General features: G+C 36.3%; 1 protein-coding gene across 1 annotated transcript in view; it reads left to right on the forward strand.

Annotated features, from left to right (window-relative positions):
- Positions 1 to 13,559, forward strand: part of CEP57 (centrosomal protein 57) — a 41,025-nt gene extending 27,466 nt beyond the window's left edge. Inside the window, exons 7-11 of the mRNA XM_019450148.2 lie at positions 2,055 to 2,162; positions 2,717 to 2,794; positions 9,123 to 9,364; positions 9,946 to 10,090; positions 11,729 to 13,559. Of these exons, the coding sequence (XP_019305693.2) occupies positions 2,055 to 2,162; positions 2,717 to 2,794; positions 9,123 to 9,364; positions 9,946 to 10,090; positions 11,729 to 11,962 (807 nt within the window). The 3' untranslated portion in view covers positions 11,963 to 13,559. The remainder of the gene's footprint in view (positions 1 to 2,054; positions 2,163 to 2,716; positions 2,795 to 9,122; positions 9,365 to 9,945; positions 10,091 to 11,728) is intronic.
- The last annotated feature ends 5,807 nt before the right edge of the window (positions 13,560 to 19,366 follow it).

Consider the following 19,366-nt stretch of genomic DNA (forward strand, 5'->3'; position numbering starts at 1 on the left):
AAACATTCATATGTATCTTTTCTCATATTAACACAAGAAGCAGGTCTTGATTCCAGAACAGTTAGGAGCAGAGGGTCTGCAGCTTAGGCTGTGGTCAGAGGCCAGCAGTGTCCTGAGTTCTGTTCATATGTGGGCTTGCAGGGCTGTAAACATCTTGTTATCCTTGTCACCTTGTCTGTTGCTTCCAGAACCCCCCAGAACTCTCTGATTTAACATAGTCTCTTTCTATTAAACCTGATATATTTTCTTTCTCAAATATTTACCTTGTGTTGTATTTTTTCCTCACTGTGCTGAGTTCTGTGGTCATGTGGCTTTATTTTTGATCACAACAAGTTTTGAAGTGACTTGGTTTCTCTGCCCATTCCACTGTAAGGTCAGCCACTTTACTGTATGTCCATTTCCACACTTGTAACATGCAAACTCATAAATTGTGCTCTATATACGTTGTGGTGGTGAGTTTTATTGTACATGAAATAAAATTAAACAAGTTCGTTATTTTATTAATTTAAAAAGTTATTTTACAGTATTTTCACTTTTTCATTTAGCAGGCATAATATAGGGACCAAATCAGTTATTATATCAGTAAAGCTTTTTTGAGTTCTGAGAGTGAATGCTATTCTAGTAGAATACCAGTGACCAGGGATCGTACGTCGTTCCAAGTCAAGCCAACCTTAACTTGTATGGTCTTGGGCAAGATATTTAACCATTCAGAGCTTGGATTTTACCGTTGATGAAGTGGTCTTCATTTTATATCTTCCTAGTGTTGGAGACATCAAATGAGAGAAAAGACAATGAAAGCACTTAAAAATGTTAAAACTCTGCCACACAAATATATGACCATTACTGGGAAGAATTAAATAAACTGGAAGTTAAAACATTTTTAAAAAGTTGTTACTTTTATACTATTCAAACCCATTGGCTTCATAAGTCTCACACAGTAATAATTTTATCAGAGTAGTAATTTTATGTTCAATGAATTCTGTCTATTCAGTTGACTATGTATAAAGCATTGTTAGATGCGTGAGAATGTAGATGCTCCCGAGGGTAGGCATCCCTGTATTCCTTTGTCTCTGAATAGATTTTGTCCCTAAAGAATGCAGTCATTGTGGGAGTTAGTATTCTCGGTATTTCTAACTCATCCATTGGTTCTGAGTGTTCCAACTCCATCATAATTTCCTGGGGAACTTTAAAATACTTTTAAAAACAATGAGGTCCAGAGAGGATCCTGACAATCTGAATGTTTCTCCTAAACCCCAGACGATTTTGATACATAAGCTCGTTTGAAAACCATTATTCTAGACAAAGACAAAAGATGTGATAGTATCTGCTGACGTACCTTCCAGTTCTTTTGGACATAAAATTTCCAGTTTTCATTTTCTTATGATGTAAGGGTGTTAGTTTTTAAAGAGGGAGAAATGTATTTTGCTCTCCAGCCGCATTGTGTCTGGCACTGATGTAGTTGCCATGTGTAAAAAAGAAGAAAATATTGAAGTATTGGTTTGGATTCAGATATATTGTATTTAGCTCATTAGGTATAATTTATGGAGCAACTACAAATAATGGAGCTAAACGGTTCCAAACTGGGGGGGAAAAAAAAAAGGATAAGTTGTAGCACAGTACTTCAGGATAAAATGAGGGACTTGTATTGATTTAAAATATTTGGGGTGCCTGGGTGGCTTGGTCGGTTGGGCGTCCAGCTTCGGCTCAGGTCATGATCTCACGGCCCATGGGTTCGAGCCCCGCGTCGGGCTCTGTGCTGACCGCTCGGAGCCTGCAGCCTGTTTCGGATTCTGTGTCTCCCTCTCTCTCTGCCCCTCCCCTGTTCATGCTCTGTCTCAAAAATAAATCAACGTTAATAAATAAATAAATAAATAAATAAATAAATAAATAAATAGAATATTTGGAGAATGTTCACAGATTGATTCAAGACATAGTTACGCAGCTATGATATGTTTTTCTGTTTCTCTATTATAGGTTTCTACAGATCTTTACATGGCAAATCTAATAGCTTTTATTTCTGTAGCATTAACTTTAGGCTGTCCTGTTTTTCTTAGTTGCAGACTGGTCTAGAAACAAATAGAATTATCTTTGAAAATAAGGCAGCTCCATGTGTTCCCAGTGCAAGAAGAGTTAAAAAAAAGAAGTCAAAACCACCAGAAAAGGTATGAAAACAGGACCAATAAGTCAAAGTGCTGATTATTACTGAGTGTAATTTGTGTGAAAATACTCCTACAACTGTGTGGTACCCAGGCTTGGAATAAATCTTCACTCTCCGTTTCTTCATTGGGAAAATGGGGATAAGTAGTATCTACTTTTAAATTTTACCCTGGTAGTGAGATGGTATATATGAAAGCATTTTAGAACTGCAAAACATTGCCCAGATCTGTATTATTCAGTATTGCTCAGTGTTTTTATGTATATGTGAATATACATACATACATATATATATATATATACCGGTTCGTAGACTGTACTTGCTGTTTTGGCGGGTACGATTTTTTTTCCTTCCTAGCCTTTCCGAGGCTAAGAGGCATGTTGTCAGGTATTACTAGGAGCTCAAGAATATACCAATATCAATAAAGCAAGTAGTAGCCCAACAGTACACTGAAATTTTAGATTAGTCATGTGAGTAAACTTGTAAGTAAACTTATCATCATGTGAGTAAACTTGTTGTTTTTTGTTTGTTTGTTTTGTTTTGTTTTTCCTTTCCATTCAGAAAGGTTCTAGGAACTATTTTACTGCACAACCACATTATAGATTATGCTTGGGGGATATGCCTTTTGTAGCTGGAAAGGTGAGTTGCTCCAACTCTGGATTTTTTTTTCCTTTACAATTTAGCTCTTTGAATTAAATCCACTCATCTGCCTGTATGCCTGTAAATGGTGAAAACATTTTTCTGCCCTTTTACTCGTATGGATCATAGTGATATAAGAAAGAGATGGAAGAAGGTTTTATGGGATTGGGGGAGCAGGGAAAAGGCTAGGAGGACTTTAAAGCAGATAAAGTATTTGTGGAAATAAAGATATGAACAATATCACAGACTCTGGTTTAGAGAAGGTATGGTTGTAGATAAGAGTAAATGAAATGGCAAATGGTATTACTTGTAGCGTTGGAATTTTAGTATCAGTCCTGCTCATTTATATTTAAATATAGTAGATATTTAAATAAATAGAAATCACATCCTATTTGTCCTCACATGCATCATTCTCCAAGAAGCAGTCATAAATAGACCTGAATTTTATGTTCCTTTAGTGTTTAAATGTAGAGATGATAATTTTGTCAAATATCAGGAAGTACTAAGTGATTTCTAATAAGTGCTTAGCACTGTGTTAGTTTATAGCACTTTTTCATTAGCTCTATGTTGCTGGTTGTTTCTTGCATAGATGCCTTGAATACCCAACTAAGTAGTGAGTTTGAGAGGCTTAGGAAATAGATTTTAATCTTATTTATTTATTTCTTTTAACCCCACAATAAATCCTTGGTGAAAGCTTGGGGAGTGAACTAATTTCTAACTTTTCCATTTGCCCTTTGTGGATGTGTGAGGCACAAATCACTTAAAAAAAAAAAAAATATATATATATATATATGTATATATACACGCACACATATATATGTGTATATATATATCTATATATGTATTTATATTTAAATAATGCCCTTGTCTCTATGCTGTTCTTTACCCTCAATTTAATCTCTTGTTGGATTGCAGATTATCTTTTGACCTATGTTTCTTCCTTTGTCTCTTAATCCTACCAACCTGCTTTTGCTTCACCATAAAATCTGTTGGGTTGGAAGTAGAGGTTCTCAAGGGCTGACCAGCTACATTAGCATCACTGAGTACTGCATTTGAAAAAGCAGATTATGAAGCCCCACCACAGTCCTACTAAGTCAGAATTTTCTGATGGGGGCCTAGAAAGGTGTGTGTGTGTGTGTGTGTGTGTGTGTGTGTGTGTGTGTGTGTGTGTGTGTTTGTTTTTACTGTTCCCTGATTTCAGTCTAATGTTCAGTTAGATTTGGGACCCACTTAATAAAGTTCTCTGCCTAGTGTTTTCATTATGTAAATATCCAAAACAGTGGTTGTGTACTCTGTTCAGATGTATTTCTAGACCACTTTATTTGTAAGTTCTTAAGTGAGTTGAAATCTTTCACTGTGTAAATTCTGTTCATTGCTCTTTTTCTGCTCTCTGGGATCCACATGAGCCCTTGACTGTAGGGAAATATTTAAACTTTTGAAAATAACTTTATTCTCATCTCCTTATTCTATTTTGGGTTATAAATAAACACTTCCTTTTTCTTCAGCTATGAGTTGTTTTTTTTTTTTACCACCTCATCACTCTCTTTCTAAATTGAATGTAGCCCTCTAAATGCAGTGTGACTAGCACAGAATAGTCTTTGTCACATTCTGGGAGTCTGTCAACTCAGCCTAGCATCATATTAATGTTCTGTGGGAAGCTTCATCCTCCCTCTCATTAGTTAAAAAAAATTTTTTTTAATGTTTATTTTTTTGAGAGAGAGAGAGAGAGAGAGAGAGAGCGCAAGCAGAGGTGGGGCAGAGAGAGAGGGAGACACAGAATCTGAGACAGGCTCCAGGCTCTGAGCTGTCAGCACAGAGCTCAATGCGGGGCTCAAACTCGTGAACTATGAGATCATGACCCGAGCCAAAGTTGGCCACTTAACCGACTGAGCCACCCAGGCGTCCGGCACTCGTTAATTTTTAATGTTTATTTATTTATTTTGAGAGAGAAAGAGAGAGGGAAGGAGGGAGAGGGAGAATCCCAAGCAGGCCCCATGCTGTCAGGGCAGAGCCCGATACAGGGCTTGATTCCACATCATGACCTGAGCCAAAATCAAGGGTCAGACGCTTAACCCATTGAGCTACCCAGGTGCCCTTTAGAGTCAACTGAAGTAACAGGTATTTTCCTGAAGCTTTGGATCAGCTGCTGTAGGTCCTATACTTGTGGATTTAATTATTTTATACAGAATTTGTAAGTAAATGAGACTCTAAGTAGAGTCTCACCCTATCCTATATTATATTAGAATCTAATTCATTATTTGTATTATTCCCAAATATAATTGCCTATCTTCAGTAATTCTCATTGAAGTCATTTAATATAAAGGTTGAAAGGGACAGATTCAAAGATCAGTCTTTTCAACCTGAGCTCTCTTTCTGAAGTTGTTGGTACTCTGTGAAATATTATTCAAACAGCTAAGAATGTGCTGTCACCTAGCCAAGTGTTCCTCAAACTATTGTGAAGGTCCAGTTTTTATTTTTAATTATACATTGTCATAAACCAATACATATGTAAAATGCAATAAAAATGAATTACTAGAAAAATGAAATTAAAGACACAAAATACACGTCCTGATTTTTAAACTAGATTGAACAGACATAAAATTCCGTTAATGGGTACAATCAGAAAAATAACAGGAAAAAGAATTTTTAAAACTATATACTGTTTATTTTGAAGCATATATAGGCATTAGTATAGCGAATATATAACTTGAATATATCAAATTACAGGTGAAATAGTGATTGCACATACTCATATTTTCACACTTTAAATGAATACCATGTAGATCAGCATTTAAGTTGTTATTGAGACAAATGAATTTGGTTCTTGATATTCAAGGCTGTATTGATGACTGCATAGCTACAAGGGAGAATGTATAGCTAAACCATTTAATTGTAGTTGAATTTAAATTATCGATAAAAACGTAGATTAACTTTTATTTTGAAATGATTCTAGATTTATAGGAAGTTGCAAAAATAATAAAGGTCCATGTACCTTTCATCTGGTTTACTACAATGGTAATATATTACGTAGCTATAGTATCAAAACCAGGAGACTAAATCCACAGACCTTATTGAGATTTCTCTAGTTGTACTTGTGTATATATGTGTGTGTGCATGCACACCCATGTACAGGTTAGGTCAGTGTAGTTTTATCACATGTAGGTTCGGTAACCACCACCACTCCATATCTACAGTTTTGCCATTTCACAAATGGGAGTCATACAAAATGTGATCTTTTGAGATTGACCTTTTTATTCAGTATAACTCCCTTGAGATTCATCAAACGGTTGTGTATATCCATGGTTCTTTTCTTTCTCTCAGTTAAATATTCCATGGTGTGAAAGTATGACAGTTTAAGGATTCACTTATTGAGGACATTTGGGTTGTTTCCAGTTTTGGGAGTTTACAAATAAAACCAGTGTGAGCATTGTGTATAGGTTTTTGTGTGGACATAAGTTTTCACTTCTGTGGGATAAATGTCCAGGAATTTGATTGCTGGATTGTATGTGTAGTGTATTTCTTGTTTTTAAACTACCCAACTATTTTCGAGTGACTGTACCATTTTTCATTTCCAGTAGCAGTGTCCCAGAGATGGAGTTTTTCCACATCCTTAACCAGCATTTAATATTGTTACTTTTTAGTTTAGCCTTTCTGCTACGTATGTTTGATATCTCATAGTGCTTTTATTTTATATTACCCTAATGGCTAATGATGGTGATTATCTTCTTTCTCATGTGCTTATTTACCATCTGTGTATCCTCTACTGAAATATCCATTTGTATTTCTTGCCTGTTTTAATTGTTTTTGTTTGTTTACTCTTAGGTTTTGAGAGTTCTGTGTTTTGATACAAGTCACATATCAGATATGTAGTTTGCAGATATATTCTCCCAGTCTGTAGTTTTTCTTTCTTCCTCTTAAACTGTTTCACAGAGCTGCTTTTTGTTTCGCTGAAATCCAGTTAATTGATTTTTGCTTTCTCTGGATCATACTTCTGTCAGGTCTAAGAACTCTTTGCCAGGACCAACATCCTATACATTTTCACTTATGTCTCATATATTTTACGGTTTTATGTTTTATGTCTAAATTTATGATCCACTTGAAATGATTTTTGTATACAGTATGAGGCTTGTTAGGTCAAGGTTTATTTTTTTATTCTGTTCCATTGATGTGTATGTTTACTTCTTTGCCAGTACCATTTTGCCTCGATTATGTCGATTACTGTGGCTTTATGTATAGTAAGTCTTAACATCAGGAAGAATGATTCTTTGTCCATTCTTCTTTCTCAAAATTGTTTTAGCTCCTCTAGTTCCTTTTCTCTTTATATGAATTTTAGAATAAACTTTTCTCTATTCACAAAAAAAAAAAAAAAAAAAAAGTCTTGCTAGAATTTTGATTGGAATTGTGTTTTATTTACAGATCAGTTTAGGAGAATTGACATTCTTGTCATGTCAAGTCTTCCAGACCATGAGTACAGTGTAGCTTTTTTTATTTAGATCTTTGATTTCTTTCATCAGTGTTTTGTGGTTTTTGGCATATTGGTCCCATATCTGCTTTATTATATACTCACATATTTTTTTTTTGAGCAAATGTAAGTTGTAGTTTTAATTTAGTTTCTATGTGATCATTGCTAGTATAGTAAGTTTTTGTATGTTGGTCTTACATTTTGTGATTTCATTGAATTCCTTATTAGTCCTAGGGATTATTTTTTTAGATTGGTTAGAATTTTCTATGTAGAGAGGTATGTCATCCTGTAAATAGGGACAGTTTTATTTTTTTTAATTTGCATGCCTTTTGTTTCCTTTTTTGCCTTACTGCACTGGCTAGGATTTCCAGTATTACTTTAAGCAAAAGTGAAGAGAGTGGACATTCTTGTCTTTTTCCTGATATTAGTGGCGGAGAACATTCAGTCTCACCAGTAAATGCAATGTTAGCTGTAGGTTCTTTGTCAATGCTCTTCACCAACTGGTGGAAATTTCCCTCTGTTTCTGCTTTTTTGAGTACCTGATTGGGTGTTGGATTATTTTATATGCTTTTCTTTATTAGATGGTGTGGTTATGTGATTTTTCTTTTTTACTGTCAATATGCTAGACTACACTGCTTTTTTTTATTTTTAGTAATTGAATTAAATAATTGACTAGTTCAATTCAGTTATTCCTGGAATAAACTCACTTGGATAGGGTATACATACTTCTTTGTATATAATGCTGGATTCAATTTGCTACCTGGCAGTAGAGACTAGGATAAAGAGTATCTGTTAGCTTTAGCACAGTGGCTTCCAAACCTGACTGGTCAGAATCACCTGGCAAAATTAAAAATACACATTTCCAAGCCCTGACCCACACTGATTGAGTTTGGAGTGCTGCCTGGGGATCTGCATTGTAAACAAGCTGTCTAGATGATGCTTATAGAGCCAAGTTAGTCCAGCCATCTTTTTGTAAATTAAAATAGCATATTGAGATTATTGTTTCATATTAAAAACGAAACCAGAAATTTTGAGAGGGCTACCAGCTTTTCGCTATTGTTGTTTATGTTATGTTTTCCTGTTACGTTTATGTAAACTTAGATCCCCCTACTATTTGAGGATAGAGAAATGAATGCAGTGACAGTCCTTACCACCTGGAAGCACATATGCTATTTAACAGGTGAAACAGACATGGAAACATGATTATAGTGTATTGTGATAAATTCACTGAGAGAGAGAAATGCTCTGGGTGATCTGAGAATGGACTACTTAATTGGACCAATTCATTACCTAGAGGTTTTAGGGAAGTCTTTAAAAGTTATATATTTGAACTGTGTTTTAAAGAATGGTAAAATGGTGCCACACAGAAGAAATGGCATGTGCAAATACAGTTTATGGAAATAATACAGAGAAATTAGGGGATGATAGGACAAAAGGCCAGGGAGTATAAGTTTTAGCTCAATGATAGTAGACCCTTTGTCTATGCTAAGGAGTTTGGACATTAGCGTTAGTGGGCTTAACATCAAAGGATTTCAAATAGGAGAACAAACTGATTACTATTAGCATATTATTTTAGGAAGATAGCTGATAGCCTTATTGAATTAGAAACTGAGGAGAGCGATGCCAATTGCGATCTTCTTCCTATAGCTAGTGGCGATGGTTGCATAAACCGAGGGATGACAGTAGGGTGGAGAGTAAGAGGTGGATTGGAGGTATTTCAGAAGTTAAGTCCACAGGACTTGGTAATTGGATTCACCCTAGGAAGTTTATATCATAGGCTTTTTATGGGTAGAGATCTTTTTATTCAGGGAGTAAACAAAACAGATTTAGATGATGTGGCTTCAATTAATTCTCATTTTTCTTCAGTCCACCAGTCCTAGCCATGCTGTGGTAGCCAATGTTCAGCATGTCTTGCATCTGATGAAGCAGCATACTAAAGCCTTGTGCAATGATCGAGTGGTCAACAGTGTTCCTTTGGCAAAGCAAGTTTCTTCACGAAATGGTAAAAGTAAGAAGGTGTCAGTAACGCCTCCCTCCTCCAGCAGCATTAATGAAGAGTTGTCAGAAGTCTTACAGACTTTACAAGATGAATTTGGGCAAATGAGCTTGTGAGTTTTAGTTTTTGTTTTTTAAATTATGTTTAGTTGTAAAACTTTGTTTTAAGTTCTTGGTGACTTCATTAATCGTATTGTTAATTTATTCTATTCAGCAAGTATCAGAGCACAGTTCTTGAAGCAACCACTGAGCGATTTACTAGGACCTTAACAAATGCAACTGTTCTGGGGGAAATCTCTCCCTTTTTGAATAGTGTTAAATGTTTTGAAGACCAAGGTTCACACTTCAGTTTTATTTCCTTGTTTGGGAGCTTGATATACATTGAGTTTAGTTAAACTTGAATAGGTTAGGATGTATTTGAGGAACAAGATCCTTGCTTTCTTTCTGGGCTTTCCTTTCTACGTGTGTAATACTGTAGGAGGTGGAATAAAAATAATTAAGCCTTTGAAATTAAGAACTGTTTTTACATTTACCTCCAGTGCCTTTCTTGAACCTTTAAACCATCTTGTTGCTCTGTTTAAAAACTGGAGTCATTTTTAATGCACAGAGCAGTGGTCCCATGGTGAGTGGGACATGGTGGCCCTAACCATGAAACAGGAAGCTTTATCAAGCCCTACTTTTGTTTTTTATGTAGTGATCACCAGCAGCTTGCGAAACTTATCCAAGAATCCCCAACTGTGGAACTGAAAGACAACTTAGAGTGTGAGCTGGAGGCGTTAGTGGGAAGGATGGAGGCCAAAGCTAACCAAATAACTAAAGTTCGAAAATACCAAGCCCAGGTAACTTAATTTCCCTTTCCTTGTTTCTAATGATTATAAAACAAGAACAAGGCAGAACCAAAAAACCCTTTTCCCCAAATACATTGATTGATGACATTCAAGTGTATCACAGATAGGGAGCTACAGGAAGTATTTCTTTAGGAATCGGAGTTAAGTGGGCTAAGAAGGAAGACACCATCTTGTAATCTGTGAGAGTAGATTTTATCATCTAAGACACTTCTTTTGAATATTGAATATATTTAATATTTTTACCTTTATAAGAACAACCTTTAACTTCTGTGATGAATTTAAATGATTCCACATTTTCCGAAGTCTTTTAAAAAACACCTGGAAATTCTTGATTTCGAAAGGAGTAAGTAGATATAAATATGTGAAAAAAAAAATATGTTGCTAATTAAATTAGTAGAGCAGCCATTTATTTAATATCTACTAAGTGCAGTGGGGAGGCATACTCCCGAATTTTCATCTGGAGAGATACATAATGATTCGTGTCAGAGATTATTGGGACCACTGGGAGTGGGCTGGACACAGGGCAGAGGGGCCGAGAACAGCTCGGCCGCCTGAAGCTCTTCTCGATCAGAGGTTGTGAATGAGTGTAGGTGGGGAAAAGCGGACAGATCTGAGGTAGGTCTTGGAAGTAGAATGATCAGGGCAACTTGCTGCTGAGTGTCATTTGGAGGGAGAGGATGGTGGTACCCCTGATGGAAATGGAGAATGCTGGGAACAGAACAGGTATGGCTGACATTTACTAATGGATTGCTCTATAATAGGCACAGTGTTAAGTGCTTGTGAATATGTCATCTTAATTTTCGTAGAAGACTTGTGAACTGGGCGTACTATTTTACAGATAAGGAAAGCTGGGTTGAGTGTCCTGGGAGGTAGGCATATCCTCAAGTGAAATTAAGTAACTTCTGTGTGAGGACATACCAGCTCACTGGTGAATGGCAGAGCTGGAATGCAAACGTGGTTCCTCTGAACTCCAAAACCTGGGCTTTTAAGCATTTTTTGTAAAGTTCACATTAAAAAAAAAGAATAAATAGGAGCAAATGATCGCTGCAGGAGTAATGGTCTAATTTGTTTCTTATACATCAGGCTCAACCTTATTCTCTCTAACGGAATACCAACCTAGCAGCAGCTTAAAGTAAAAGTAAAGCTCTGTAAAAATAAGTAAATATAAGCTATTTTAAGTTTTTCTAAAGTAGTGAAATAACAAAAACCTTTTGTTAGTATTAATACATTACCATTACATCTCTTCATCCATCTGGAACATGTTTCGTTACCTCCTCAGACTAGTTTCTAGAACACCTTTCTTTTGTTTTCTGTAAGACCTTCCCCAGACCCTCTTGTTTCTTACTTGCTCTGTTCTGCACTTTGGCCACACACGGCCTTACCTTCTGAAACAGCATCAGTATTGATGTGTTTACTTGCATTCACTCGTTTGTATGTTGCTTTCTGTTTTTAAGCACTTAGCGTCAAATCACTCGTACCAGAGATTTTTGAAGACTTTATAAAAAAAAAAAATACACTTAGAATGTATTATTGGCATTTTAGCTTGTATGAGAATTAAAAATACCAGTGGCCAGAAGAGGACATTTTCATTGAATCCTCCTTTTTCCCTGCCTTGGTTACTTGTTGTAGCTGGAGAAACACAAGATAGAGAAGCAGAAGAGGGACTTGAGGACCCCCAGAAAGACTCTTGATGAAGAAGGAAACAGCAGCAGTCGTTCTTCTGGAATCACAGGGACCACAAATAAGAAGGACGTTGCCAAACCGAGACCTGGCGAAAAAAGCAGGAAAAATCTTCAGTTGTTGAAGGACATGCAAACCATACAGAGTTCATTACAAAGCAATAGTTTGTGTTGGGATTACTGACTGGTACCAGGTCATAAATTCTATTCAGATAATCTGTACCTCAGAAATCAGATTTTGGCAATTTACCTTCCAGGTCTCATACTCTTATGTTGGAATTAATGAATAGCAGGTGTTAAGGGGCCCAAGCTTCATTACACAGGCGTCCTGTGTTACGTATCATGACTAAATGTTAAACCACCTAAATGGAAACCAGGGGAGTTTTAAAGGCTAGGAAGCCACACACTCTGCATCTTTGTTTGAGATGAATTTGCTGTACTGAAATACTGCACTTTGTAAACAGATTACCAATTTTTTACTTGTGGGTGTGATTTTTAAAATAATTCCTTAGATATCTAAGTAAAATTAGGTTTAAATTATCAAAATAGGAGGCTGTCCCATAGGCAATGTTTGCTTAAAAAGTCTCATTTTTAATCTTCCCCTGGCATGAATCGCCCATTTCTCCTTTCCAATACATCCATTAAATATACTTTGTTTCGACTATGGATAGAGGTTTTCTATGTGTAAGTATTTATACGAATTTAAGAGGATTGGTTTGTTTCACTTTTTGACATTTCGAACACTGATCAATATTAAATACACTTCTATTGATATAATCTATCATTAAAAATTTTTGAAAGACCCAAGCATTCATTGTCAGTTAACTGCAAAAATTATAAAGCATTTTTTAAAGTATAAACGAATTATTAATGAAGTAAATGCGATTTCTGAGTGAAGAGAAGAGGAAGTGTTGTATAGCATATGCATATGTTGTTTTTAAATAATACCTGTTTGTAATCATGGTATTCAGTTCAAGGCATTGTGGTTTTTAATCTTAAAAACTCAGAAGAGCTCCTGGGACCTGTTATCGGTGTATAGTATGAGTGCAGTATTAACTGTACATGTGCCATTGTCATTGTGTTAATAATGTAAATCATAATTTTGAATAGATCAAGACATGTTAACTTTTTATAAATTTGCCACTGAAGTCAATAAAGCAGCTTTATTAAGGAAACACTGAAATTTTCCTTAACAGCCTGTTAGCGAAGGCTATATTTGTTGTAATCTCTCCAAAAAATGCATTTCTAAATAGGACATTAACATATTACGAGAAACATTAAGAATATATGCTATTATATAATTTATTTGCCTATCTCATGCTCACATAGAAACTAAACCCGACAAGATTGAACTGTCTCAAGGCCTAAAGAGTCCTAATGAACACATTAACCAGGTGTTAAAGAGATTTCGTTTTTATGCCTCCCCTGGGATCGAAATGGAGTTCTGGGCTTTTATCTGGGTAACCAGCATGAAATGCAGTGCCTCTCTGGGCACTAAGCTTATTAGGCCTCTTAATTGAATTAATTTTTTACAGAGTTCTTGATTTAGGGTCCTTCCATTTGGAGCTATTTGTGAGTGTTCTGAAATTGTATGTAAACCTTTGCTTGAGTGTGCGGTTTTGTATCTTCATTGAATTCACGACAGTGAGTCCACAGACCCAAGGCAATCACTGCTCTGGTGATATGGAAAACATTTGTTGTGTCTCAACCACCATTTCAAACTATTAAACTTTTGTTATCTCTGTGTTTGAATTTCAGGTCATTAAATTGTAGGAGACTCATTTTGCATTGTAGTGGCTCTATGTCCTAATTAGAAGCTTAATGGTGTTAAAACCCAGCCCATCCCTTGGGTAAGAGTCAAACTAAAATATCCACTCCAGCCTTTAATACGCTCAGGTGAGAAGTGAAAATGAGAAAATGCCAATGCCGCTTCAGTTTCCTTATCTGAGAGTTTATAGCAGAGGAGTACGTGGTCACACATCTACTTTTGTTGTAAGGGCACTGTTGAAATGCATTTCAAATACAAGTGTCCTCTATATGTAAGATGCCAATCTGGATACCAGGCTAAGTAAGAAAGGTATGCTTACAGGTAGGTGGTAGACATCTGAATTACGTCAACACCGTGTGGTTAACGCAGTGTTGATAACATGGACACAGCGCTGTTGGGGACACAGAGGAAGGGGGCAGGCATGGCAGAGAGGAGTGATGAACAGGGGGTAACATCCTGGAGGGAGCAGTGATCGCTCAACTCTGGAGAACTAGAATTAGCCAGGAGGAAGAACAGTCAACAAGAGAAAAGAAACAGTCTCCAAGTCAACAGGAGAAAAGAAAAGTGTAGAGGCTGGAATCTGCAGTTGACACGGGAGAGTTGTGACCAGCTGAGTGGTACTTGTACATAGAAGTTGAGGTGTGCAGGTGAGAGTAGAAGGGGAAGCCAACAAGTTACAGGAGGCTAAAGAGCTTAGACATAACCACATAGGTCTCTGTTTTTTATAGCCCCAATGATAAAGGAACCAAGGGCACCTGCACCTCCAGTAAGTAGTCTGTCAACTCCAAGTTCTGTTGGTGTGGATAAATATATAAAAAATGCTAACACTCTCCTCCCCTGCTTCCACCCCCCCCACCCCCCACCCCCCATGAATTGTGCTTTTTTCCAAGCTTTGTTAGAAACTTTTTTTTTATGATTTAAATAATTTCTACACCCAATGGGCTCAAACTCGCAACTCTGAAATCAAGAGTCATAGGCTCTGCTGACTTACTCAGCCAGGTGCCTCAGAAATCTTTTTAATGTGTAAGGGTGTGTGTGTGTGTGTGTGTGTGTGTGTGTGTGTGTGTGTGTGTTTGAATAAATTTGACATAGAACTGTGTGAATTTAAGATCTACAGTGTGTGACTTGGATACATTTACATATTGTGATATGACTGCCATTGTGGTATTTCACATTACATACTTACAGTTCAATATTGTCTCTATTCCTTATACTGTGCATTCGATCTCTCTGGCTTTTTAATACTACTTGTTGCAGCTTTATGTCCTTAAACAGCATCAGTCTTATCCTCTTCTGCCATCCCTGGTAACTACCTCCTCTCCTGGTGATTGCTATTTTACTCTTTTTTACAAGTTTGACTCCTCCACATATAAGTGATATCATAGAGTATTCATCTTTGACTTCTCTCAGCGTAATGTGCTCAAGTTCCATCCACTTTGTTGCAAATGGCAGGGTGTCCTCCTTTCTAATGGCTGAATAATACTCCATCGTGTACCTATAGCACATCTTTTTTTATCCATTCATCCACTGATGGGCATTTAGGTTGTTTCTGAATCTTGGTTATTGTTAATAATACTGTTGTAAACATGGGAACACATACATCTCTTTGAAAGTCTGTTTTAATTTCCTTTGGATATATACCCAGGAGTGGAATTGCTGGATCATAAGTACATCTACTTTTAATTTTCTGAGGATATTCCATATTGTTTTTCATAGTGGTTGGACCAATTTGCATGCCCGCCCACAGTGTATAAGGATTCCCTTTTCACCACATCCTTGCCAGCACCTGTTGTTTCTTCTTGATATTAGCCCTTCTAAGAGGTGTGAGATGAGAACTTAGGGTTTTGCCCTGCATTTCCCTGATTAGTAATGTTGAGCATCTTCATGTGCCAGTTTGCCATTTTGATATCCTCTTTGGAAAAAAATGTCTATTTCGTTTTTCCTGCCTAACTTTTAATCAGATTGTTTGAATGTCATATGAATTCTTTATATATTTTGGATATTAACCCTTCATCTGATAAATGGTGTGGAAATATTTCTCCCATTCTGTAGGTTCTTTTTATCGCTTGTGTGTAAGCTTCTGAGTTTGATGTAGTCCCATTTGTTAATTTTTCCTTTTGTTTGTGCTTTTGGCATCGTGTCAAAAATCATTGAGACCAACATCGAGGAGCTTCCTCCTGTGTCTCCTAGGAATTCTGTGGTATCTGGTCTTAGGTTTAAGTGTTTGGTACATTGTGAGTTAATTTTGTGAGTGGTATGAGATAGGGGTCCAATTTCATTGTCCTCTGCATGTATTTCTCCAGATTTCCCAGCACCGCTTGTGAGAGAGACTGTCCTTTCCCCATTCGGTGTTCTTGGCTCCCTTGTCAAGTATTAGTTGATTATATATGCCAGGGTTTAATTCTGGCCTCTATTCTGTTCTATTTATTGGTCTGTGTCTATTTTTGTGCCAGTACCATACTGTTTTATTACTCTGGCTTTGCAGTATACAATTGACCCTTGAACAACATGAATTTGAATTGTGTGGGTCCACTTACACATGAAATTCGTACAATATTGTAAATGTATTTCCCTTATGATGTTCTTAACATTTTTTTCCTCTCCGGCTTACTTTAAGAATACACGCTATATAATACATATACAAAATATGTGTTTTTCAGCTCTTTGTTATTGGTAAACCTTCTAGTCAACAGTAGGCTATTAGTAGTTAAGTACTGGGGGAGTCAGAAGTTATACTAGGATTTTAAACTGTATGAGGGGTCTGTACCCCTAACTGCTCGATCGTTCAAGGATGCCTCTGGCACTGGTCTTTTTCTTGGGATTACTCTGGGCATTTGGGGTTGTTAGTGATTCCACAAAAATTTTTGGATTGTTCTATTTCTGTGAGGAATGCCTTTCATATTTTGACGGGTATTGTGTTGAATCTGTAGATGGCTTTTGGTAGCATGAACATTGTAACAACATTCTTCCAGTCCATGAACACAGGGTGTCTTTCCATTTGTCTTTGATTTCTTTCAGCAAAGTCATACAGTTTTCATCGTACAGATCTTTCACTTCCTTGTTTAAATTTATTCCTTAGTATTTTATAGTTTTTTATGCTATTGTGAATGGTGAGAGTTTATTTTTCGAATGTTTCATTAGTGTAAAGGAATGCAACTGATTTTGTGTCCTGCAACTCTCCTGAAATTGTTGATTAGTTCCAACAGTTTTTTGTTTGACTCAGAGTTTTCTACATATAAAAGCATTTCACCAGCAGATTGAGAGGATTTTACTTCTTTTCCTATCTGGATACCTTTTATTCCTTTGTGTAGCTAGTAATCCTAATAGTGTTTTGAAAAGAAGGAAGAGTGGACATCCTTGTCTTATTCCAATCTTAGAAGAAAAAGTTTCAATTTTTCTCCAGTGAGTATAACGTTAGCTCTGGATTTGTTGTGTATGGTTTTTTATTATGAATGGCTGTTGTATTTTGTCATGTTTTTTGTGTCTATTGAAATGATTGTGTGGTTTATCTTTCATTTTATTGGTAAGTATTACATTTATTGATTTGTATATGTTAAACCATCCTTGCATCTTTTGCATTTTTTTTTAGATCTTATTTATTTATTTATTGAGAGAGAAGACAGACAGACCAAGCAGGGGAGAGGGAGAGAGAGAGATTCCCAAACGGGCTCTGCACTGCCAATGCATAGCCGGACGTGGGGTCTGAACCCATGAATCATGAGATCAAGACCTGAGCCAAAAATGAAGAGTCGGTTGCTTAACCAACTGAGCCACCCAGGCACCCCTATTATTTCCTTCCTTCTGCTTTGTTCTTTGTCGAATTTCTTGAGGTATAAAGTTCGATTATTTGAGATCTAATTTCTTAACATCTGTGTTTATTACTATAAACTCTCCTTCTTTCCCATTTCTTCTTTGACCTATTTGTTGTTCAGAAGTATGTTATTTAATTTCCACATATTTATAGATCTTCTCATTTCTTCCTTGTTGATTTCCAGTTTCATACCATTGTGTGGTCAGAAAAGATAATCGGTACGATTTCAATCTAAATGTGCTAAGATTTGTGTCCTGTCATACGATCTGTCCTGGAAAATGTTCATGTGCACTTGAGAACAATTTCTCAAGTATTCTGCTTGTTTGGTGAATTGTTCTGTGTATGTCTAATAAGTTTATTTGCTCTAAAGTATCATTCAATTCCAGTGTTTGCCTTGTTGATTTTCTGTCTGGATGATCTTCACTTTGGTGCTAGTGGGGTTTTGAAGTCCCCTATTCTTATTTTATTATCTCTTTCTCCCTTAAGACTTGTATTTGCTCAGTATGTGTTGGTGGTCAGGTAATTTATGATTGCTATATTTTTGTGATGTATGGACCTCTTTATCATTATCTAGTGAGCTTTGTCAGTTTTACCGTTTTTAGCTTGATGTCTGTCTTGATGTAAGACGATGTCCACTTTCCTTGGTATCACTTGCTTTGAATATCATCTTCCATCCTTTCACCTTGAGCCTGTGTATTTGTTTAAAGCTGAAATGAGTGTACTGTAGTGAGCATACAGTTGGGTCTTTTTTTTTTTTTTTTAACCCATCCGGCCACTCTGTGCCTTTTGATGGGTGAATTCAATCCATTTTACATGTAGGGTGATTATTGATATGTGAGGACTTGCTACTGCCATTTTATCTTTTGCCTTCTAGTTATTTTCTCTCTCTCCGTTGTTTCTTTTTCCTTTTTTTTTTCTGTCTTCCTTTGTAAGCTGGTGTTTGTCCTTGGTTTTTTTGCTCAGTCTTTTTGTTTTGTTTTGTTTTGGGTCTCTGCTCTAGATTTTTGCTTTGTGGTTACCAGGAGATTTATGCAAAATATCTCATAGATAAAAGAGTCATTGTATGCTAATAAAAATTTATCTTCATTTACTTAATTTCATCTTTTTATTCCTTCCCTTTTATACTTTTCACAAATTATTCTGTGGATTGGTAAATGTTAATAGCTGTTGTTATTTTTAATGCTCTTTCCTTTAAGCTTTATACTGTAATTATTTTATAGTCTAAAATAGTTATTTCTGTCTGTTGATGCCCTTTTCATTGTTTCAGCTTGAAGAGCTACTTCCAACTTTTCAGGCAGTGTTAGTGGTGGTGAATTCTCACATTTTTTTGGTTTGGGAAATCTTCCTGTAGCTTTTATATCTGGATAACTTTGCCACTTAGAGTATTCTTGCCTGGCAGTTTTTAAGTTGTTTGAATGTCATTCCATTCTCTCCTGGCCTGTAGAATTTGTGCTGAGAAATCTGATAGCCTCCTGGTGTGGGTTCCTTTGTTACTTTTCTCCCCCTGGCTTTTTATCATTATTTTTGACAGTTTCATTATAATGTGCCTGGGAGAAGGTCAGTTAGCTTTGTATTCTTGTGTATCCAGTTCCTTCCCCAGGTTTAGGAAGTTCTCAACCATTCTTTCTATAAACTCTCTGCCTCCTCCTCTCTCCTCTTTCTGGTCTACCCTTTAAGCTTATGTTGGCTTTTCTAATGGAGTCTGATAGTTGTTTCAGGGTATGTTCATGTTTTAAATATACCAGTTCTCTCCTCTTCCACCTGAATCATTTCTAAATTCCTGTCTTGTGGCTTGCTTATTCTCTCTTCCATCAGATCTTGCTCCATTTTCAATGCTTTCTAATGCATTCTTCATCTCATTTTGTCTTTTTGGTTCTTTAGAATTTTCAGTTTCTTTGGTAAAGTACTCCTTATGTTCATTAATTTTATTCCTAAGCTCAGTGGATTGCCTTTCCACATTTTCTTGTAGGCTGGAATTTTGGATTCGTTATTAGATTGCAGTATTCCAT

This window comes from Panthera pardus, unplaced genomic scaffold (assembly GCF_024362965.1).
Source record: "Panthera pardus isolate Hobbes unplaced genomic scaffold, ASM2436296v1 HiC_scaffold_12, whole genome shotgun sequence".
NCBI lineage: Eukaryota > Metazoa > Chordata > Mammalia > Carnivora > Felidae > Panthera > Panthera pardus.